This window comes from Pithys albifrons, chromosome 1, assembly GCF_047495875.1.
Source record: "Pithys albifrons albifrons isolate INPA30051 chromosome 1, PitAlb_v1, whole genome shotgun sequence".
Lineage (NCBI taxonomy): Eukaryota > Metazoa > Chordata > Aves > Passeriformes > Thamnophilidae > Pithys > Pithys albifrons.
The window spans coordinates 56,306,747-56,331,831 of NC_092458.1; the positions used below are offsets into that span (position 1 = coordinate 56,306,747).

Consider the following 25,085-nt stretch of genomic DNA (forward strand, 5'->3'; position numbering starts at 1 on the left):
GCCTTGCTTATTTTCAGGCACTACTTTCCTCCTGAGACGCAAGTAGTTTAATAAAGAAGACACTTCCATTTTCAAAATAAAATTAAAAAACCCTCTCCCTATTTTTTTAAGAAAATATGTTTTTTAAAAAATCAGAACATTTTATAAATCTGATATTCAATTAATCATAATAACAAATTAGCATCAAAATCACTGATAATATAAGAAAGGAACTGAAGAGCTACGTGGTCTTTTTATACTGTACTGGTGACTTAAGTAGACATAGAAAAATAATTTAGTGTATCATTTACCTGAAGTGAAGTTTAACCAAGACAGCTTAAACACTTTACTGTTTTAGATATGGTCCAGAGGCTGTAATTACAGCTGGACCTCCCATAATCTCAAATGACTCCAACCAGTTTTCATGTCACATCTGAAGGATATGCCTTTTGAAATAGGTATAATGGTTTTCAAGATAATTTCAAGTAAATTATTTTAATGTGCTGGTTTTCCTCTATAGTTACTTGAATGTATAGCCTCAACATTTTTTGGTACCTTTATTTTTTTTTGCATAATGTTTGTGTTCTAAGACATATAAATGTGTCTCAGTATTTTGTAGCAGTATAAATAAGTTGTGTGCTGGATATTGTTTCTATGAGGTGCTGTACTGCTTGAAGAGATACTTATATTTCAACTTTTGTTATGAAGGACTGTATTTATTTAAAAATGTTTTGTGAAACATGTCTTTTTATGTTTTCTTATCTGATAATGTTCTTCTGTACTTAAAAAATATTCTTTAACGATACTAAGGAATATTACCCTTTTTTAATACTTTTGTAGGATCTGTGAAGCAGCAAAAATACATGGCCTCTTGGAGCAGGAGCTTGCCCATGCTGTTAATGCATGTTCACATGCATTAAATAAAGCCAACCCAAGGTTTCCTGAGGTAAAGGAAGAACAGAGATTTATATATAAATAAACAAATTATAATATCTGGGTGCACAAGCTTGTGGCACAGTTGCTGTATTTCACTTCCTGTCTCCATATTATAGCAAGTTGGATGGGAAGGGAGAGGATGGAATTTTCTGCATTCGTCAGTGTCCTTCCCACCTTATACTCTTATGTGAACACTGGACATTGGAAAGGGACATTAATGATACTTCAAATGTGGATCTTCTGGGTGTTGTTGCAGGGGGAGTGAGCAGTCGAACAAGAGATGGGTAGTTTGGATTAGGAGCATGATAAGAGTGTGACTGTTGGCTTTTGGAAGCAGTGAATAATTGGGTCCATCAGCAATGGAGGCCCACAGCCAAGGATATTCCTCCTGCAGGGATGCAGCAGTGCTTGTTCAATCGAGGTGGTGCAAACAGCAAAAACAATAGGCAAACTGAGCTCACATCTGCCCACAGACAACTGTAGCCATGTCCCCAGACAGAGTGGAGGCATGGTTCTGTTACTACATAAAGTTCAATTTCTGTGGATGCTTTCAGAGAAATTTTCATGCTTAATTGCTATTCAGGTGCTATGTAGAGAACACACATGAGCTGAGGGGACATGCATTTCCTGGTTTCTCTCTTAACACTAAACAATCTGGGTGTTTCTGGACCCAGAAAATATCATTAGGTAGAGACTGTATCTAACCTAAATTTAGACATGATAAATATATTAGTTGCCCTTTACCTCCTTAAGTATGACTAGTAGCTTCCTTCTGCTAAGGATCAGGTGAAAAATTGAGATCAAGAGTTCCTGTTAAATGACACCCACAACTTTTCTGCTGGTCTCTGTCATACATAAAATTGTGGATTCATCTCACAGGTGGCTGGTCACTTGATGATCTTCAGGATTGTATTAAGGTCACACTAAATGAAATTGAACAGAAGACCGTAAATAGATACTGTATTTTTTGTTTCTATTCTCAGTGCTGAAAAAGTTGTCAGTTTAGAACTAAATTGACCTATTTCTAATAGGAGAAGTCACTTAAGGTCTGTGCTGTAAGCCCAAAGAACTTAGTCTGACTTGCATCACTTCAAATGCTTATGTTTCTTATTCCCCAGAGCCTTACCAGAAACACTGCCATGGAGATAGCTGTCAATGTGAAGGCCTTGCATAATGAAACAGAATCTCTGCTAGTAGGACGAGTTCCTTTGGTAAGATCCCAAGACACATGGTTTTATTCCTTCCTTCAGATTATCTGTGGTTTGTTCTTTGCTGATTTTTTTACATTGGTACAGAATTTATGATACGCTGAAAGAAGCTCTGTAAGGTCGACAGGAGGATGTTACACTGCATTTGTGGTTGGATCAGAATGAGTTATGAATTCTTGTCCTAGGCTGGCATCCACCTTGCCTCACTTCAGATAGCTGGGTCATTGCTTGGACCCTTTTTCTTAATAATCAGTGGAGAGAAGTAAGGGTCCCTGCTGAGGTTGAGTCACACTCATCTGTCTTGGAGGCTTATCTTAGGAAAATAAATTATCTTTTGGAGATACAGCATTTAAGAGAACTTCTAGAGTACAATTATGTGACCTCTTCAGAGTTTAAGGAGAACCTGGGGTGGAAGCTATTAAGGCTCATACATTTAACTTCTACAGATCTAATCTGGGCAAGTAAATATCACCCTTGTTCTAATAGCTGTCAGGAGTTATTTTATAATCTTTAACTGGTAGTTTTTAGAAAAGTTCTGTATGTGACATTGTGAAGAGGAGATGTCACATTTTCTATGCTGGTCCAGTTTTACATTAAGAAGATACCCCTTAAGAACAGTTACATTTCCTTTCAAAAGCAGATTTATTACTAACTTACTGCTTATTTAAGTGTTAGAATTAAAAGTGGACATTAAGAGGAATATTTTCATTTAGCTGAGTTAGAGTAGAAATTTACTGATGCAGGTTGACATACCTTTTTGCACAAATGATAAATGGTATGAGTGTATTTTAGAGTAACCAAAAGTGAACATGGTCTAAAGGCTAATAATTGTTTAAATTCTAGAAATAGTAAAAAATTAGGTCCATATGTTTTATTTTATGATGTTTTCAAAGGGAAAGTTATTCATTAGATCTTTTGGTCCAATAAAAGGGAAAAATATCTGCTGGTTTTTTTCAAATTGCTATTACTAATCCCCCATAAGATTTAATGGGGAATTAAAACAGAGAATTTTTTCAAAATTCTAAAATAGTTTAGGAAAAGAAATCAGGAGAAAACATTTAAGTTGGAGGTGCTATATTAGGACTGGTGAAATTTGTCAAGGTAATTCTAGAAAAAATGTTATTATGGAAACCTTCCTCTTGAAACATTACCTTTTGTGCAGCCAGTTGTGATCTCATTGTGTTGTTGGACTGGTCCCTTGTTCAAGCTTCAAAGCTTAATTTGATTAATTTTTCCATTTCTGAATTTTTATGTTTGGTACTTCTGCTGCTCATTATGGTCTGTGCAAATGCCTTCATGAGTCTACATCAAGTACATTTTTTAATAAAAAACTGTTTGGAAGATACTGAGATAATATTCCAGTGATGTCCATTACACTCATTGGACATGAAGCTTGTTTAGAAAAGTCAGCCACCATACCAAGGCACCCTGGTTAACCTTATTGCGTGTATTGTATAAATGCTTAAGTTGCTTGCATGTTGGTCCCTCATTTTGTTAAAATGATGAAGTGTAAGGTGTTGCATGATCCATCAGCCACCCCCTTCATGGACTGTTGTCCAAATTATCTCTCTCCTCTGAAAAAGGCATAATTCTTTCTCTCATATCTTCCTCTCCTTTTTTTTTTTTTTGGCCTCTTTGGTTCTCCCTTACTCCCCTTTTCTGGGGTCAAAGCTCCTGATAGCAGTAAACTAAGTCTTTATTGCCTATGCTACTTGGTGTCATGATTTAACCCCAGTCAGTAACTAAACTAGGATACTTGGTAAGCTGCTTCTTTGGTTGCCATTTACTGGCTCTTCAGCCTTTCTGTTATGGTTCCTGAAGGAGATAAAAGAATTGTAAATCCATGTAAAATGAGACCATGATTCCTGCCACCTCCTGTAAGAACTATGACTAATGCTGTTCTACATATAATTTGTAGTGAAATATCAGAAAATCACAGAATGGTTTGCATTGGAAGGGGCCTTAAAGATCATCCAGTTCCAACTCCCTTGCCATGGGCAGGGTTGCATTCTACAAGATCAAAGTCCCTCAAGATGGGACAATGAAGCGGATTTGTGGAATCTCCCAGATGGTTGTGGCTGGAATAAAGTTTGGAAAAAATTAAAAATACTGTGTTTTTTCTAGATGCTTTCCAAAGGCACTGTTTCCATTCTTGATTTTTAAAAAGCATTTTCAGTCTGGAACAGAGCACAGTTTTCAAATGTATTAAGGGAAAATTAATTCCCTTAATTAAGGATTTTTCATTTCAACTGAATGAAATGCTTTGAGCTCACTGAAATAAAATATTTTCATATTAAAAAATTAAATTGGAAAGGAATTGAAAAAGCTCTTTATTTTCATTGTCTTATTCATAGTGTTTATTTTTATTTTGGAAATAGGAAGATTTCCCAGGATATTGTAGGAGGAGAATTTACAGTAAATTTCTGATTCTTACTGTACCAGAATTGCACTATTATTTTGGGTTTATTTCAGGAGAACCATCACACAAGCAGTTTTTTTTATCCCCAAGCAAAATTCTTTCCATTGAGACTCAAGCAATTAGATAAGTGCTTGTTGAGAAAGACAGAATTCTTTGCTTCATTCACTTATAGAAAATAGATGACTTCAATAATTTCTCAAAAATGAAAACACAAGAAAAACTGTAACTTCTTCATAGACAAGTGGCTCTTCTACTGTGCTCCAGATTAACTGAACTATTCATATTGAGAAAAAAAAAAGGTAATATTAAAGAAACATCAAGGTCTGCTTATGGACACTGAATTCCCTGAGCTTTAGAAGAGAAAATCATAGCATAGCAAAGGGAGTATTGCTATTCCAGTATTCCAGTATTACTATACTACACAGCAAGCTCTTACCAAACATGGTCTCTCCTTTGAAAGATGGTAAACACAGGCAAACTACTGAAGCAAAGGAGAGCAGTTTCTGTTAGATATGATAAATTAATGGGGGCTTGCAATCTATTACCCAACCCCAACAATGTCAAAATCTTCTTCTGGCGCTATGGTTCAAAAATTCTCTCTGAACTCCATTTAAAAAATGCATTCACTTGGATGTAATGTAATTAGATCCTTTCAAAAGGACATTCTGCATTGCTTTGGGACTATTTTTACTTTAAAGAGAGAACTAGATGTTCAGATTGCTTTATTAGTGATTCCAAGCAAACTTGTTCTAGGATTCAGTTCTTTACCTCAAAATGGTGTTTCAGCAAAAAAACAGCTTTTCCAGGGATCAGCTAGCTGCCAGCCTTACCTCTTCCACACAAGTTCACTCACACAACAACTGCAGAATCATTTTCAGACTGGAGTTTTAAAGAAAACAGGTACCTCCACGGGGTTCTCAAAGTGTAGATAGAGACAAATTGCCACAGGCCAGCAAGTCTCCAGCTTTTTACACCTTCTTTTACCCTTTGGCCTTTGCTGACGTCCTGGATGTGTTTGTCTCCTGTTGAGGAGTTCTTCCCACCCTCAGCCAGGAGCAGTGTCTATTGCTCCATGTCTCATCTATTTAGAAGGGATAGTGCAGGTATCCATCCTATCAGTAATGGAAGACCTTTGGGCATGAAGCATCTACAGCAAGATCCATTTCCTCTTACTTGACCATGAGAAGGTGATCTCCCATCTGAAGACATTTGCAAAAACTAACTCAGGCTTACTACCATGTACTCAATTTTTTTACACCACTTTCCATCCAAAGATTTTTCCAGATGTTTTTTCTTCTGGTCAGGTTTTCTCTCCCTTGTGCTGGTAGTTTCCATTTGTAGTGTGTCCTAATAGTGGTGTTATCAGGTACCTCTTGCTCTGTGAAGACTCAGGTGTGCAGTGAATGCTGACAGTGATTGACAGCAAGGTCCAACTGGTCTGCACCAAATGTCTCAGCTGTCTCAGTCATCCCTTTGTGTCTGGGACCATGCTAGATGTAGTGTCAAGGTGGTCTGATGCATCTCTGAAGGAAGGTAATTTTGGAAGATTATTTATTTTCACTTTTTGTTTTACACTTAACATGAGGTAGTCATGAGTTTGTGTGTCGTAACAACTTACCTAGATTTAAGTGTTCAATCTCAGTCAAACTAAAAATGCTGTTTTTCTGGCCTGTTTATAAACAGCAGTTAGAAGCTCCCCATGAAGAACTGTTGTCTGATGCTTTGCACAGTGTGGAAATAGAGTTGAGAAAACTGGCTGAGATTCCTTGGCTCTATTATGTTTTTCAACCAAATGATGATGAGGTAAGTTTGATTAACACTTCCTGATTTTAACTGAACTTAATTTTCTTTTGACAGAGAAGAATAAGTTAGAATCTTTGATAATATAGAGAGGCAATTTCAGTAGTGATGCTGGATCATTTCTTGCCTGCTGTGAACAAGCTTCTAAGCTTAGGGCTTTTTCTGATCTCTTGTTCCCTTCTGTGAATGTAAAGGTTTTGAATAGTTATTTAATAAATGAAACACATATAGAGTTATATTACCTTTACAGAGGTAAAATTGGATCTTACTTTTTGAGATTAACTATGAATACTCATCAGAAGCATGTAACTGATGTTTTCTGTTAATTAAAGGTAACTATGCCCCTTCTTTCATGCAGGATCCCCCTCTGGATTATGCTAAAAGAAACAACAGAAGTACAGTGTTTCGTATAGTGCCAAAGTTTAAAAAAGAAAAAGTTCAGAAGCATAAGACCAGCTCTCAGCCTGGTATGTGTTTTGAAATTACAAGAAAAACAGTAGCATTTGTGGAAAATGTGATTTTGTGGTTTGTTTGGGTTTTTTTCTGTTGTTGTGGTTTTTTTATTTTATTTTTATTTGTTTTTTGTAAGAGGTAACATGATGCCTTCTACCTAAGAGTAAAGTCTGACTTCTTCATTAGGATAAACATCTCTTTCAGTGCATTTAGAAAGCAATCAGTAGGACCCCAATGCTTCCAAGTGATCCAAAGAAGTACCGTGAAAATACTTAGTTTTTCATGCAACAGGACCTGTGTCTCTGCTGGTGGTTACATTTGATTAACTCATAGCCATACAAGCCATGGGTTGTTTCCCTGTTGTTTCCCTGTGAAGCTCGAATTCGTGTTTTTCAGGTTCGTTCCAGAAATTGTGCAATAGGTTTTATCACACTGGTTTAATTAACCAGTTATTCTTAAATTTCAGATGGGTTATAAGTTCAGCAAATGACACAGATCAAAGAAAAAACCATGATAGTCAATACTGATTTTATAATTACAAGTTGAACAAACTCCACTCTCCTCTCTTCCCTTTCTTATTCATGAACTTTCTTCCTTAAGATTATGTCCAGGAGGTAATCCGTGATCAGATGATTTCTACATCATTACCTTTTTAATCAATTGGTCATAATCTGCAAAATCTTGCAGTTGTTGATCAAACTTTAATTTTCAGATTAGACTTCAGATTGCACTTCATTATAAAGTGATCACCATTGAATGAAGTAAAATTATAGCAATAAGCATAACTATTTTTTTAATAAATGTGGTCTTAATAGGACTAATGTGGGCAACTAACCTTAGAGAACAATGTTTTACAGAGAGCTTCTTAATGGCCTGTGTAACACAGTGGCTTAAAGAGTACTTTTGTTAATTCAGAATACTAGAACCTGTTGATTAAAACTGAACTTGCTTGCTGCCATTGCTATATTTGAGAAATGGTTGCTATTTTAATTTTACATGTTAATTAGTTTTTGAAGGCTTCTCCTCTCCCTGGATGACTACTAATAAATTAATGGCATAAAGTAGAACAGCATTAGACTGCGTCACTGATCCTAAGCTGGTTTAATGTGAATTTGTTGGGACATGAGGTTTTAAAGGCTTTACTGAAGAAACTGGAGTAAAGCTGAAAGCATGGCTGCAAAGCAAAGAACCCCAACTTTGTTTAGATACTTTCTCATGTTAATTGCTAACCTGTAACGTGCATGTAAAAAGGAAATTGTCCGTTTTTGTGGAAATGACACCTCTAACCTTTCCCTTTGCTAGCACGGCAATTCTACTCTGTTTTCCACTCTCTTTGGCCTAACCTTTGCTTGTGATGCATTTGAGCATGTAGAAATTAAGGGGGTTTTGCTCTTAACTTTGGTAGTTCAAAAATGGGGCACAGATGAAGTTGCTGCTTGGCTGGATCTGCTCAGTTTGGGAGAGTACAAAGAAATCTTCATCAGCCATGACATCCGAGGCTCTGAGCTTTTACATCTGGAAAGGCGAGATCTTAAGGTATTTCCTTTGTGCTACTTTTCTGCTATTGACCATTTTCTTTGACAAAACAACAACCAACTTTTCTTCTTTCCTTGCACTTGTCGTTGCTTGTAGCTTGGCTTACACTGTGCAAATATGCAATAAACTAATACGCGCTGTCCTTGGGCCTGACTTTCTGAAGTGCTAACTTTCTGAAGTGCTGACTTGAACTCACAGCAAAGAATATCTGTGTTATCTGAAATTTCCTTTTTTTTTTTGCACTTTATGTAGAATGACAGCATTGCAGTTTATGTCGAAGGCATAGGAGAAGCACTTTTGATATCTTACTGACATCAGTGTAATATGTTATCTTCAAGAGTTCATGGTTTCCATTTAACATATTCAGTTTGGATCAGTGGAAGGTGGTGATAATAATTTTGAATCCATCTATTGCAAGGGCTGATCTGCTCCAGGCGATGTATTGTATATTTATTGGATATAGTGGGTGTGAGAGAGATAAGCAGCTTAATAAATTGTGGCACTGGACTTCTTATATGGTGTTGGTGTTTGTGTGTCAAAATAGATTTTCTTATCTCTGACTGACCTCTGCCTGATTTTGGCTATATAGATTTTTAAAAAGAGCACTTTGTTTTGACTCCAAAATTGTAAAACTTTCTTTCTCTGAGATCAGATTAATAAATTTTACAGGGAGAAATTTTACTCAGCAGTCTGAGACTGTTATTTGAGCTTACTGGTCCTTTTCAAGAATTACTTAAGTGCATCCATTATATGTAATAGAGACTGTATCTTTGGGGATTCATTACATTACTTTTTTCCCCAGAACTCGGTAGCAACAAGTTCTTGGTAATGTGTTTTGCAACTGCTTTTAGCACATAAGAGAGGAAATAGGACATTGTATAAATTGCAAACATTTACATTTAGAGTGCAAGTCATTGCTCTAGCCACACTGCAATATTCTGCAGATGCAGACAATATTTTCATATGAATGTGTTACTTTATTTAAAGTTTCTTGTATAGCATGAAATCCTGGTGTTACAAGGTGGTGCTTGCATTGTGTGACTGTTGCAGAACGCAGCAGCTGAAGATAGCTGTGCTTGAGATAATCTCTTTGGCTGTTGTGTACTGTTTTACCCTTTGGTAGTAGATCACCTAAGCTTCTTTCCATGGAAGTGAAATTCCTTTGTTTCAGGATGGTTCCTGACATGCACAGGCAGTTTCAGGACAGTCCCTTTCTGCAAAAATTTAGAAACAGAAAACTGCCCAAGCAATCAACTACAATGTTCCAGTGATGGATGTTGCCAGTCCCTGTTCTGAATGAGTGCTGAACAAACTTAAAACTCATCTAGGAAACTCAGCATCACACAATACATACATTTGCTAAAATGTTAAGAACTCTTAAAAAAGTAAAAAAAAAAAAGAAAAAAAAAGTCCAGCTTGTTGGAATAAATAAAGGTGGGTAAGATCAATGCTAAACTAGGCACAGCTTCTGGCCATGCCTTGTTTCTCATAGGCACCAATCTGACTACGTGCCCCGAGGACTGGCATTCCAACCAAGTAAATATCTGCAGCAGGGTTATCATCAACCTGTCATCCCTGTCACTAAGACTCATGCTGATTCAATTCAGCATAAATAAAGCCCCATCCCAAAGATCTGTGCCATGAAAGACCTAAAAGCTTGTCTTAGAGGGCCTACAGAGGGCTGCTGTCCCCTCTATCCAGTGCTGCTGGAGATACACAGGACAAGGAGTTGCTCTACACAAGCTGCCAAGGGGATGTCCTGTGCGGACCAAACTCTTGCTCCAGATTCGCCCCATGTGCTCCTTGGCAGATGCTGAGAGCTTCCAAATCATTGCTGTTTATAGGCTAGGCCAGGCTTTTGGCCAAGCATGGCTTGTACTCAGTGTAACACTGAATTTAAATAGCAGTTTAGCACTGTTGGTGCCTGATCTCTGCAGGAGCCCATTAAAGATGGCTCAGGCCTGCAGTGTTCCACTGGTGACCTGAATTGCTGGCACGATGTGTAATGTGGTACTATGGGAATGAGGAGCATGTCGCAAGCTGCCCTGTGAATCTTCCCTCCCTTTGGCTATTGAGGTGTGCAGATGAGTCTTCAGTGCTCTTGCAAGTTATAATCTGCCTTGCCTCTCCTCCGCTGCAAGGGTCGCTTTTCCTGACAAGCTGAGTGGGATCACCCTTGATCCACAGTCATGTCTGCAACAGGAAAAATTATTGCCCCTTTTAATTGAATCCCCTGGGCCCAACTTTCTTCCTGCGGTCAAAAGTGGAGATAAAAAGCAGTATGAAAAAGGATTTGGTGAAACTCTTCCTTTGCACCCATCGCTGAAATAGATTGATATGTTAACTAAAGAATTGGGCCCTTCTAATTATATGTCTGCATAGCTTGTGGATCCCATTCTCAGTTAGCTCTGTGTCAACTGGCACATGCAGGATACCTCCAAGAGGAACCAAATACCTCTTTCTATGCAGCCCCTGCAGTAATACCCTTTCTTCAACCTCCTATGCCTGATTTTATTTAAGGGAATCTTAGAGTTTTACACCCATATGATTTTCTTTTGCTTGACTGGGCATGAATTGCAAATCATGCTGTAGAAATTGTAGAAAGAAAGCTTGGTGTGACTTTTTTTTAAACCTTATTTTACAAGCAAACTCACTGAAAACTAGACTGATTTTTCTGAAATTAATACTAGCGTTCTTAGCACTGATAACAAGGTTCCTGAGCATGGAACTTAGTCATAATCAGAACTGCAACACATTTGGTAGGATGAGAGGATGATGTCTGCTTAGAGCTCCATGGCAATGTGCGTTTCCTTGGAGAAAGGGTTTTCATGCCATATGTTACCCTGATGAACATTGCCAGTCAAGGTAAAGTGTGCGCTGAGGACTGTGGCGCTTCATCCCTGTGTTTCACAGCACCATGTTTTGGGAAAGTTCTTGCATGGAAAAGGCTTTGTCAGATTTGTTAGACTTCACACATGCCAGATGGCTTTTTACACTGGGAATGCAAGTAGGGTAGATTTCTCCTTTGGAAGATTTTGTTATTAAGAAGTGTTTATATAAATTTTTTGCTAGTATTAGATTGATGGTACATTTGGCCAAAAAAAGGGCCTGGAAATGACAGTGATTAGGGAGAGCAGAAGGAGAAGTGGTTCTGTAGTTTTAAGACCATAGCCGGGGAAAAAGAAGAGCTATGTTTTTTTCTTCATACTAGTGTCTTGCCTTTAAAACCATATTTTATGCAAATTAAAATTTTGTTAATTAGATATCAATTAGAATATGTAGAGGATGATGAAAGACAAAAATGCAGAGATATTTGGGATCTTTTGTTTAATGATACATGATATGCTGATGTAGCAGATAATCTTTAGTCTGATATGAATTTCTGCAAACTTTCCTGCATGAGCAGTAAACTTGATAATACTCAATATCATCTAGTGTCAGGAATATATAAATTCTAGTTTTCACCAAATTAAAAGCTATTACACAAGCATAACAATTCTGAGTTGTTGGTTGTTTTTTCCCCCCACAAGTGTAGCAGAATTTATCAAAGGGGTCCCCAGAATTTGTGATGAGGCTCTTGATACTTGCTGTTCTGATGTACATTACAGCAACTTCAACTGGAACAGAAATAAACCAAAAATCTCTTGCCTCTGAAACACAGGGGTTGTTGAGGATGCTTTAGAAAGGTTGGTGGGAAAAGTGGATTAGTTTTCTGGGAATTTCATAGTATAATTCTTTCCTCTGACTTTGAAGTCTGACAGCATCTCACTATGTTGCTTATCCAACAGAAGTTCTGCTCATGAAAAAATGTTTGTTCTGAAAAAAATTGTACATTCTTAACCTTTAATTTGTGTGGCTTGTTGTCGTTTGGAAAGTACCCTTGTGGGTTTTCACTTATGTAGAATTTCTTCCACATAGTTACTAGGCTATTTCATTAACTTCAGTGTCATGTATATTTTTTATTCATTTGAAAATTAAATTCAGCATTAAAAAAACTATACAAATCTGCAATTACAAATATTGCTGCCATTTTGGGATGAATTTGACTACTACCTACATTAATTGTCTTAAAAATATCTACCACCATTATAACTGAGATTAAAAAAATAAAATATAAATTAATGTGATTTGGAAAATCAGGAGCTTTTTTCAGATAGGTTTATCAACATCACTTGATTTGGGGACTTTTAGGAATATATCCTGAACTGTTTAATGCTGACACCTTTGTGCTAAAGTGCTGTAAAGGATGACCATGTATTTATAGTACTGATACTTTTCAGCTGAAGAAACAACCAAGTATTTTTCATCTCTGATATAACCAGAATTCAGTGTTGACTCTCTGAAAATTTATCCCTCTGCTTAATCTTGGCTGTGCTACCCTTATAATAAAGTAATTAATTCATACCCATCTTACCACCCCTTTCTTCCAAAATAAATTGCACACTAATTTTAAGTAATATAAAATACAGATTTTCTGAGGTTTCTGTGGCTGTAAGAAGGTAGATACAGTCTTTGTGTAGAGTATGTATAGAAAAATATTGATGGTTTCGTTTTCCACTCTGTATGAGAACAATTTTTTCAAGCTGCCTAATTACAGTCCTTTCCTTTTAATGTCTTTGAAATGGAAAAATCTTCCTATTAAAATGAAAGGATTTCAACCTCAGAAAAATAGATAGTGAAACTTTTTAAAGTTTTTTGTGATACTTATTTAATCACTATCTATTTCTAAAAGGTTTAGTCTACAAATAACTAGTGTTTGACTCTGACAATTGCTCAACATCATTGACACAAGGATTTTAAACACTTTTTCATAGCTGGGTTTTACAGATAAGGGAAACAGATTTCCACCAAACTGAGCTGAAAATTCATTAGTGCAGTGGGGGATCATTAGCATAGCTGGGCATCCCATTCTGCTTCTCTGACCACTGGACCAGTCAAACTGAAAAAAGATGCTGCTAAAACTGTTACTAATACTGAAGGATGTTTGCTGCAAAAAAATACTTGTCCATTGTCTCATACAGAGATGGGTCCCAGAAACCAATAATAGAAACATTTCAGCTGAAGTGAATGATTTAGTGGTGGCTACAAAGAGATTTACTCTTGTGCTTTTTATGTTTTCCTTTGGGATGTGACTGTCCTGTCTCTGAGAATTTTTCTTCCAGCTCTCTAATAAAGAAGATCCATGTTAGCAGATGTAACCTTTTTGGAATGAAAAGCAAATGCTTTTATTTTCTATTGCTCTCTAAAGGGAAGTTGTCCTACATGCCTGTAGCCGTTACATCCACTTTCCCTTGAGAAACTGGGGATATGTGTGTTTGTTGATTAAAGCAGACATCATAGGGCCTCAGATCAAGTGACATTGCTGGACAGAAGCTCTAATCCATCACATCCTACCATGCATTTAATCACTGTATTAGAGAGGAGGGGGAGATTGTTCTTTTTTTGCCAGAAATTTTGAAGGTTTTTATATTTAGAAGTCAAGCCAGAGATGATTTTGATATATATTGGAGTGCCTTGTGTTGTCAGTAGAGCAGGTAAGTAATTTTCAGTCTGCAAGACAGAGAGGGATTCATTGTACGCTCTCAGCAGTTTTTTTGTTAGGCATCACTTGCTGACAGTTTCTTGTTAATGCTGATTGCAGTGAGCACAATTCTAGACACCTGTTGCATAAATAGATCTTAATGGGGTTTTTTTTCAATTTTTGTAAATAAGCTTCCTTCTTTCTCTCTTCTTTTTTTTTTTTTTTTTGTTGTTTGTTTAAATTTCTGTAGGACCTGGGGATAACGAAAGTGGGTCATATGAAGCGAATTCTCCAGGGAATTAAAGAGCTCGGCAAGAACACCCCTTTGTCTGAAGTGTAATTATGCTGGTGCTTTCCTTAGAGGGAGATGGGAAAGTTGGTGGAGAAGTAGAGCTGTTACAGGCACTGAGCTGTCTCTGTAGTTTACTCTGTGGAAGAGTGAGTGCTGGTGTCTGTACAGGCTAGCACCTCTGCATTCTTGTGTGGTGAAGAAGTTGCTGCAAGAGTATGAAAGGATTTGTGCCAAAAAAAAAAAAAGGAAAAGGTGATATGTTCTGTGAAGACATTTTCTTGGTGTGCAAATTGGCCAGTTTGGATACGTCCAGAGTGGTAAATCGATTGGTTGATGGTGAACTGCACTGACTGGAAAATATAATCAAGAAATGATTGCTTTGCTTACATGCAGCTCAGTATGCCTCTCTTTATGCTACAGCAAGATGCCACTGTACAGCATGAGGTTGTCCAGTTATCCTTCCGAGGCACAGCTCCGTAAAACCTCCCGTGCTGGAGCCCAAGAGCTTTGGAAGGTTCAAGTCGTGAGCCTGGAGTGCCGCAGGTATCCAGCACTCACTGGCCACAGAGGAGGGGGAAGAGATACCTTGTGATACCATGAATGCAAACTATAATGCATGGTGTGCCTGCCTGAATTGTCTGTTGTTCTGTTGCATGACACATCTGATACTTTAAACACTTGAACAACTTTTATATCAGTTTGAATGAGATTTAATTTATTACTACTTGAGTGTCTTTTTTTTTTTTTTTTGTTAATTTCAGGCACTTTTCTATTCTTCAGTGTTGTATTATGCCTAAAATGTGTTCTATGGCAAAGGGTGTGGAAACTTAGCATTTGTGCCATATTCAGCAGATTATATATGATTGAAATACTGTACAGTTAGATTTTTAAATATATCATGTACAGAAGGTTTATCAGGTAACTAACTTATGAGAATTTTTGAAAGATCGGTACCTCACAAAAATATCAATTGGCTTCCTGCATGGAAAATTATAAAGAATTTTCTCATGGTGCATTTTAATGTAGTTATTCAGTTATCTTAAACAGCTGTAGCATATTTGAATTTTTAGGCACTAATGGTTTTATTTATTCTACTGTTCAAAAAGCAGGTTAAAAGACTAATGAAAAAAATTTTACAGGAAAATTTAATTTTATTTATCATACAAAAGAAGATATTTAAAATGTAGCAGCTGATTTGATTTTTGTGGGGTAAGCTTTTACTCATTAGTAATTAACTATGAATTTAAAAATGCATCTGTATGCATTTCTTTAAAAAGGCATCAGTTTGTTTCTTGACAGCTCTCCTACATCAGTACACCATAAAAATGAAGAAACCCGAAAACTCTTAAGGTTTTACACTATGCATGCTAAGATGAATAACATGCAAGACAATAATCCATGAGTGTCAACAGCTTAAGGAAATGAACACCATCTTTATTTAGAAATTGTTCTAGACTAGAATTTGTAAGGTTATTTACAGTTTACTTAAATGTAGGTTCATAATTGAATTTCCTGGTTAATTTTTCACAGGAGTATTAATCTAGCAGAAAAATAATTTTCAGATATCTACAGAAACAATCATACTTAAATGCTTGAGATGAGATGACATCGCACCACCTGACAGAAAACTTGCACCGAATCGCTGTCTCCCTGCTGTTCCTCGCAATGTGTCATTGCAGCACAAGGAACACACTTGACTTTTACTTAACCAGCTTTGACATTTCTTGCAGGTTAAAGAGTATCCTAATATTTATTTATGTTTTCCTCAGAACCAGAAGAGTAAGGTTTCTTTTGTTTTTTACCAAAGCTTATTTCCTCTGTATAAAGGGGCCAATGTCAAGTACTGCATCCTGATTTGCCCTCCACCTCTCATGCATATCATAGGAGTTGTTCCTTGGGAAGCAGACAGGATTCATCCCTTGGAAAGTAAAGTCTAGTTCCCTCATTGTTTTATTGAAAAAAAAACTCAAAAGGAGCAAAACAGGTGTAATTTATATTGTTATAGTTTTTTTATGCTCCTGCTGCTGTAGGTTCATCATGCACCACTCTGGGATCTCTGTGGAGATAATTGATTATTCTGGTAAACAAACAACAGTAAAAGGCTATGTTCTATTAGGTTTTCCATAAAAAACAAACCAAAATGCCAAATGGTAGGATTTTCATCCTGTTGTATGAAAAGCATATGCAAAAAATGAAAAGTTAGGCAATCAATGGAGAGTTTGATGGGTTGTTTTTTATTTTAGTGTACTTGACATTCACTCCTTTAATGACGTTCAGATGACATATGTCAAGTCTTCATGAATTTTATTTCCTTTTCTCTTTGGTTCAGCACAAGCTACACTGTATTTTAATGTGTGGCAGCATTCTAGCATATTGATGTTACAGTAGACTGTGTACTTAATCTTCCAGGTTGATTCAAAGACCTAATACATAGAAGAACTTCCTTTGCTTTCCTGATTGTAGGATACAATCTCTCTACAACTTTCAGCCTTGCAGTATGCAATGCTTTAGGACAGGCTATGGAACAGGATCTCTTCAGGTCACTGTAGGAGTCTATGCTGAGTATATTAAAAAATGGAAGCTGCTTTTAGGCAGGGAAAGCAGGAAAATGTTTGTAACGCAACTTTCTTATGACACTCCTCAAATTACCTCAGTATAGGACAACTGATCAATGATCTATGTATAGTTCATTTTTCTAAATGACCACCAAAGAATTTAACTTTGATTGTCCTAAGCAGTTTTTTTAAATGCAAGAGTAGAAAAAAAAACCTGTAAGCATCATTTATGCTGTATTTATTAGATGTGCAAGAGAGCAGATTTTATGCAACTCTATGCCTTAGATTTGTGTTGGCTATAAAGTGCAAATGTGTCTGACAGGGAGGCTCAAAACATTTAATGGGAATTCTCTGCTGAGATCATGGATTTTAATTGCGTTTAAGTGATGTGACTTTTCTAAAGACTTTTCAACACAGTGTTACTCTCTAATTTCCAAGTCTTGATTTTTTTCCTTAGTGCTGTAAAGGTCCCAGCTCCTAGAACTAAGAACATAAATAGCTACATTTTATAATGAATGCTATTCTTTCTAATTTAATCCTACTGTTAAAAGTGCTTCAAAGCATACATCCCAATATTTCAACAAAACTAAGGTAAACACATCCCTTAGCAGTTGTTTAGGAAATGAGTTACCTTAGTAGATCTTGTGAAGCCTGTTTCAGCATGCTACATTTATCAACACTATCACTATACAAAATTTACTGGATGAATTTTTCCCCAACTCGAATACACGTGATTTCCGTGGCCAGTCAGCATACATTAAAATCTGAAAGGAATACAAAGTAATCCGAATATTTTATAGTGGCTGGTATTCATATAGAGGAAAAGCTCTACATCTCAGAGAGAGGAAGATGAGAAATGCATGTTTTAAAATGGCAGCAGGTTGCTAAATGCATGTTTCTGTTTTCTCATTTTCAAATATTATTTTCCCAGTTCAATGGATTCAATTGCCATAGCAACTTCTGATTTGGGTCATGCAAGTTTTGCCTTTATAATGCCTAATGCCTTCTTACAAACTGAATGAAATCAAGCAAACTCATGGTTGTAGGTGTTGGGGTTTTTTTTACAATAAAGAAAAAAAATCAAAAACTAATTTTTTTATATGTTGGCAAGTGCAAATTTTCTTTGCTACATTTTTATGTATTTCCCCTTAACCCTTTTTTTTTTCCCGAATGTCTCTTTCTTTCAAAGAAAAATATTTTTCTCTTGGAAGAGCAGTAAAATGTAAAGCTTATGATCAAAAACCGTCCCAGACTATTTCAATCCAGTATTTCTTGTTTGGGTACTGGAGTAAACATGCTTGGTCCTGTAAATAATAAATAGAAAGCATCTTTATCTCTCTATCCCTGCCCAAAGAAATTCATGCTGCAATATTCTGTAATTGTAATTCGTATGAGAGGAATTGATTTTTTTGTTTAAATAAAGGTCTGTTTCATATTTTCCTATGCTTTTGTAGAGCAATAGATAACCTTCCAATTTTGCTTTTTAATTGAACTCAGCAATGCTAATTTACTTAATGAAAATTTCATAATGAACAGATCTTATTTCAAGGGTAAAATTATCAGTGGTTTTCAATGCATTTGATCTTTATTTCAGGAAGACTGTCAGGAGACACCTTTTTCACATGTAATGGAAAATTAATGTATAAAGCAAACATGAGAAGATGTTTCATAGTCCTACTTTAAAAACAGTTGTAAAACTAGACATTATTCATAGCTATAATTCCACAATGGACACGTAAGACAAAAGCCCCACAGTCATTCCATTTTGCTTAATGCTTCCTATCAGTGATTGCATTACTAATGTTTACTACTGTTTCTGGAGTGCTTTCTCTGTGCCCCTAAATAGTAAGTTCTTACTCATAAGTTCAGTAGTTCTGGTAACTAATAATTAGCAGTGCAAAAGGTCTTTGTGAAAGGTAAAGTCACAAGGGATGTAAATTGTTAAGGATAACTGAGCTGAAGCAATTTATTTAGCTTACAACCAGGAAATCTTTGTCGCTCATATGAGGAAGTGAGAGCCACATAAAATTATTTGAGTAATGCTCAATGTATTTTTTCACCCCAATAGCATATGCACCTCTGAACTGCAGCATCATGAGTGTTACATTTATGAAACAGGCCCTCCCATATTTTTATTCTGTTTTCATGGATTTAATGTTTTGTGGTATGATTTTCATATCATCCAGGTTTGATGCTGCTTATTCTAACTGCAAAGATTTAATGTTTGCAGGAACTGTACATGACTCTATTGCTGTCCTAAGTAAAGGAATGAGTTTTTGATGACTTGAGGAACCTAAGGAGTTTAGATAGGACTTAAAATAGCTCTGCTGCCTCTTCAGAGATGAATGGTAGCATCAGCAGGATTGATAAAGCATCATTTGGTAGTTATCAACAGAAACTCTTTACTGGTTGTATAAAATCCTCTATTTATATACAGAATATAGTGTGGAACTTGGTCTGTTTTTTTGTTTTTGTTTTTTTTTTTTTTAAATCTAGTTGTTTTCTACTACTGTTGCATTAGGTTTAATAGCTCTGTTAAGTGTTAGTTTATGTACTTGAAGTACTCATTTCTGCCATACAGAAGCCCATTCTGTTTCTCAGATATTGTAATCAGTTTGAAAACCATCTGGAAATTTTCAGAAGACTATTTCTGTAGCCAGCTGGAGCTATTACCAAAATTCATAATAGGGATTGCCCTTAATATTTTAACTGGAAAAAAATATTTTGAAAGATTTGATTTTTTTCAGTCTGTAGAATTAAACTTAAAACATCATCCACTCATCATACATAAATAATAAAATATTAGCACATTTAACACTTTTGAAAACTAGCAAAATACTGGTGAATACAGACCCAAGTCCTGGACAAATTGTAAACAATTTAGCTCTAGCGATTAAAGACCTACCACCTTCAGAGCAGTCAAGAGAAAATTAGTACATGTACATGGCAGAATTACAAACATCTATTTAAAATAATTCAAGACCTTGTCTCCCAGTTGACAAAAACTTGATAAGCTCTTTGATGGGATTTTGAGTTCATATAACCTGATGCTAATATTAGTGAGGGCAAAAGAGGCTGGTGCACAATTTATGTTTGATGCTGTCATGTCTTAACTAATGTTTTCAGGCTGCTTCCCAGCTCCTGTGTCTGGATGACGTCCAAGCTTCTTGGCAGAATGAGACCCTTGCATTTCTCCCTATGTTTCTGCTCAGAACAGCTGGACAGGCAAGCTAGGAAAAGTTGTAGGATGCTCCAGGAGATCCATATTGACCAAGGCTTCAGGTAACAAAGCCTAGCAGAGCCATGGGGGATGAAAATCCTTTAAGTTATAGGCTTGCAATCCCTGCTGGAAGCTCTGTTTAATGATTAACAATGACTACTGAAATGCCCTTGGAAAGAGAAGTCGTTTTGGTTAACTCTACCACCTATGTAAGACTATTTAAAATAATGAAAATTATGGTAGCTATTAGCAGGACACGTATGCAAGTGACCAATCAATATTTTATTCTATGGAACAAATACTTTGGAAAAACATATTTATAGTATGATTCAAAGACTAGTGTTAGGATTAAAAAGCTACTGAAGGTAAAAGTAATATGGTACAAAGTTTAAAGTAATTTGGAATTAATTTCCTTTTTTTTCAAATTCAAAATTTGGAAACAACTATTTTGGGAAGCTGTGTTTGATCCAGCTATAGCTATACAAGAGCATGTGACCTGGAAGGTGAAAACAGGAAGAAATTAACTGAAAGTAACATTGGATAGTTTGTTTTCATTATGGAACTCTGTGAAAAGCCAAAAATAGAATCTCCACAGTGCCCCAAATCCGTACTATGACTATTTAAAAGGAATTAGCATTTTAAATCCTGATTTTATTAAACTAAAGTATTGTTTGGATAAAAAAAATTAGTTTAATTAATAATCTGACAATGTCATTAACAGGGAAAGAGTTACAGATATAACTATGATTTTCTCTTGGTGTTAGTTGAAGTAAGCCCTGTTTGGGACTAAATCTCCTTGCAGTCACAGTCAATTATTTTGTGAAGGGGAAGATTGAGGAAAGCTGTTCGAGGCTGCTTGGTCTTGGTTTTCAGGGAGGGAGAGCATGTGTGCTGACAAGTAGGGTCTAGGGGCTCGTAGTGAGAATTTTGAGGATACAAGATTTTCTACTTGGACAGCTTAGGAAGGTTTACAACCAGCACACAGGCCTGCAGATACTCACTGTGAAGGTCCCTAGTAGCACTGTTGTCTCACAAGACACCATCTCTATATATTGAAATAGGCATTTGGACTGTACCATATTCCAGAGGATTCTCTACAGGCATCTGTCACTTGTCATGTCCATACTTTCTGCCTCCTTAAATTGTACACCTTGAAAAGTGCAGTTTTCTATATATGACAAAAATTACCATTTCTCACCTGAAGGAGCATAGCTTGGGAACCTGTCCTGAAATAGTTTGTTTGATTAGCCACCCTTTTACACCATATCCTTTGAATCCCAAAAGAGCTGAAACATGGGACTTCCCTAAAGCTGACAGTTACCTTAGTAATTTAATATGCTTGCATGTTGAGGGGATCATCAAAGGACAAGGTAATATTCACAGTGGCAGATGACATACGCAATAGATGGCATTTATACATAGACTACAAGCTGTTGAAGTGCTCCTGAAAGATGAAGAGGGCTTGATGTCTGCACCTGACCTCAGGTCCTTCTTTGTTGCTGTCACCACATACAAATGATTTTATATAATCTAATACTAGCAGCTACTTGTCTTAATTCACAGTGATGGCAATCAGTTAGTACTAAAAAAACTTCTCACTGTCACATCTGTATGTCTAGAATAGGTATCTTTAAATGTCGAGCACTATGGATTTGCATGAATGTATTTTTAGTTACGTTCTGGCATTTTAAAAGGATAGATTTCATCTGAAACTATTTTAAAAGTTCTGAGAGGGTTCCAACCCAACATGAGTGGTTTCTGTCTTTAGCCAGGCTTGTAAGTTAAACTAGTGTTCCAGTCAAGTACAACTGTTAGTTAATTCTGTAATGAAATCCACTTAACATGCATGAGTGAATGCATAAAGTGCACATGGAAGCATTGCAGAGATGTGACACTGTCTAATTTTCTGCATAACTCATATATTTGGGTCTGAATAGCAGTTAATAGCAAACACATGATTTCCAACCCATTCAAAACCATCTTCAATAGGAAAATGAAATAAATAATGTGATTTGTACTGGTTTAGTTAAAAATTGGTGTGCACTCGGTAGTTTCTGCCCTTTGTTACCCCTTGTTGCTGTTTGCAAAGATGATGACTTTTCTTGTGGAGTAAACATATAGATTGGTTGGGATTTAGGCATGTGCTTGTCCTTAAACAGTATTTTAGTCCTCCTTGGGGATTGTTCTTGTATTTCAGTTTTATTATTTACATGTAAGCCTACAGATGATTTGGGTTGGGGGAAATTGTTCCTCTCATGAAAACTATTATCAGATTGATTATTGCTAGACTTTTAAATGCCATACCTATGAATGTTGTTCTCTTACAAGTATTTGTGCATGGATGTGTGTAGAAAAGTAGTGTCTAGTCTGTAGGGTGTATGTGTGAGCACACCTGTACATATATATGTATATACATACCTGGTTTTGCCCAACATCATGATGCCAACTTATGTGTGGAGCCAAAAAAACTTTATACAGTTCTTGAGATGCTGCATTGTTTTTATTATAGTATTTTTTATATCAGATGAATTTCAGGATGTTTACAGATACTTATTAATATTTAACTTATACAATGGAGCGGCAGGATGTTTATGATTGTTGTCAGCTAAAGAATTGTATATGATTCTCGGTGAAATTTTGGCTTTTTTGAAATCCTTGGCAGAACTCCCATTGATCTCACTGGGGCCAAGATTAAACCTCTCTGAATCTATTGTTTACTGGCTATTTTCCTACTGGGATAATTTTTTTAAATGAGTGAAATGTATTTATTTTTTCCCAATGTGAAATCTGCAGTTCCTATTTGGATTTTTCTACAGAACCTGCAAACTACAACACAGATGGGAATAAATGCCTCAGAGAATGTACAGAATTTTTCACTGATCTGGTCCTTGAGTATGTCTAAGAAAATACCTTCTAAAATAGCTTTTGTAAGACTTAATACAGAATCATCTAAAAAGAGATCACCTTTCATACCTCTCTCCACAAAGAGGGAATGCAATGTGGCAGGTGAATCTGAAGAAGTATTCGTTGATGAATAAAAAGTAGTCCTGTCTAATTTGTATACCTACTGATTTCATGCAGTTCACCTGGCTCTGCAGATCTGGGATCAGACACTTAAAGTACCTTATCCAAAAGTATCTTATTGGAAAAAAATGTTGTATAGTAAGTGTTGCTTTAAACTTCTCATCAAGACATGGAGGTATCTTCACAGCCAGTCTGTTGAACGACATTTAATAATTCATGGATGGGTTAAAATGATGAAAATACAAAATGGTAAGACAAATCAGACAACTGCTTGACATTAGAGAAATCACTTGTCTAGAGACAGAAGGATCAGTTCTTTAATAGCACAAGGGAGGAAAAATACCATAATGCAGTGCTTCCTAAATCCCTTTACAGGGTATCTTTTAATTGTGTATGCTCTAAGTATATTCTTCCTGTAAAAAGGCATAAGGCTGTGAAACAGCTAAATAGATGCATCCTAATTTCATCTAAGGCTAAATATTTAATTTTCAAATGAGAGCTATCATGCACTTTGAAATATATGTGTTGGGACCATCTAAGTTTATATTCATCATAGACAGTCATACCAGGGATAGTCAAACTTGTAAAATGAGGTAGTTATGCCAAGGTTATCAAAAGCTGAAGAAATAGCAAGGAAGACATACTCCCTCATGAGGCTCTTTCTGAAGACATCTTTGCAAATGCCCACCACTTACAGGGATCTTTCCAAGGATCATGCTCAGATTCCCATTCTTCCCCTTACTACTAAGGGAGAAAGTACGCACCTTGGTTGAACTTTCCAGTTTTTTGGCTTTAGGAACAGACCTCAAAAGAATAAACAGGCAAGGCAATCAGTAAGCTTGTGGAGGACACACAGAGCACTGCCTGGGCTCACTATTCTGCTAATGTGGATCTGATTACAAATTTGGGGGGGGAAAGCTCCTGTTGTGCTGCTGCAGCAGCTGGTGGCAAGCCTCCATAGCTGCTAGTGGGGCCAGGTGGGCACCCAAGAGAGCAGACACCTTTCCTTCTGCATGTCGGTTATCTTTCTGCAATTCTAATCAGGGCTGGAGTTCAGGACATACCCGGATTTGTCTGAAAGGCCACATGATATGTGAGGAAATGAGGAGGAAATGGCTGGAGGTCTGGATTCTGCCTTTACTTTCCTACCGTGGAGCTGGTGCAAGACTGGGGGCAACTCAGTTAACCTTTGTGTGCCTCACTTTCTCTGCCCACGGGAATAACGATGCTTACCACCTCTGTACAGCCCCTGGAGACCTATAGGAGAGCAGCGTTATATAAGCAGCTGAGTTTTACTGACACTATTATATGTACTTTTGTCCGTAACACTCCAAGACTTGCTTTTCTTAGTTCCAGTTCTCTTTGATGACCTACCACATCCTGGGTAGTCAGTTTTGAAGCTTAGCAATTGCTCTAATACTTAAAATTATACACATAGCAGGCTCTGTTTGCTGCAGAAAAGAGTAAACCTTTAAACTGCCTGACAAAACTTGCCGATCAAGTATATCTAACAGAGCAGGGGTGTAACTTTTGGCTTTATTTACTTGTAATAATGGTAAGGAACAGTGAATTTTGTTTGTTTACATACTGTTTACAATGGCACAGTTTTATTTTTAATATATAAAAACAACTGAGGTATTTATTGCATATACTATTTTAAAGATGTTTTATGTGTTTTCGCCTTTGGAATATATTGTTACATTTCCTTGTACAGATAATTTGGGTGGCTTTGTTAATATAGTTAGTAATTTTTATGACTACTAAGTGACCAGTTTTCTGTGCCTTTTTATTGTTGGATGCATGATTATGTATTTATTATTGTATGGAAGTCACTGAGATGTGTATTTTTGTATTCTGCTGGAAGCAATGGTTGATTTTATTGTACATGATAAGAGATGCCTTCCATAATGGGCACTCATATGAGATCTTCCTTCTCAAATAAACAGAATGCATTCAGTGTATGGAAATCCTTGAATTATTTTTGTGTCTGGAAATCCTTGAACATCATGTCACTGAATTTTAGATGTTATCCATTGAAAATGTGGGCTGCTACAAAAATTCCCTGTAGAAATCAATACAATGGCAAGTCCCTGCCTTTGTAATTTAAAAGAAAACCCTGTATGTTAAAACAAAATGAAATTT

General features: G+C 36.5%; 1 protein-coding gene across 4 annotated transcripts in view; it reads left to right on the forward strand.

Moving 5' to 3' along the window:
* The window catches only part of DGKH (diacylglycerol kinase eta), a 167,829-nt gene extending 142,932 nt beyond the window's left edge, over positions 1–24,897 (forward strand). For 2 of the 4 annotated variants that reach the window (XM_071550546.1, XM_071550558.1), the window contains exons 26-31: positions 820–925; positions 2,034–2,126; positions 6,226–6,345; positions 6,701–6,809; positions 8,201–8,331; positions 14,103–24,897. In XM_071550546.1, coding sequence (XP_071406647.1) covers positions 820–925; positions 2,034–2,126; positions 6,226–6,345; positions 6,701–6,809; positions 8,201–8,331; positions 14,103–14,192 — 649 coding nt within the window. In that variant the 3' untranslated portion in view covers positions 14,193–24,897. The remainder of the gene's footprint in view (positions 1–819; positions 926–2,033; positions 2,127–6,225; positions 6,346–6,700; positions 6,810–8,200; positions 8,332–14,102) is intronic. The other 2 variants (XR_011697320.1, XM_071550568.1) reach the window with 2 other exon arrangements.
* Positions 24,898–25,085: the final 188 nt, after the last annotated feature.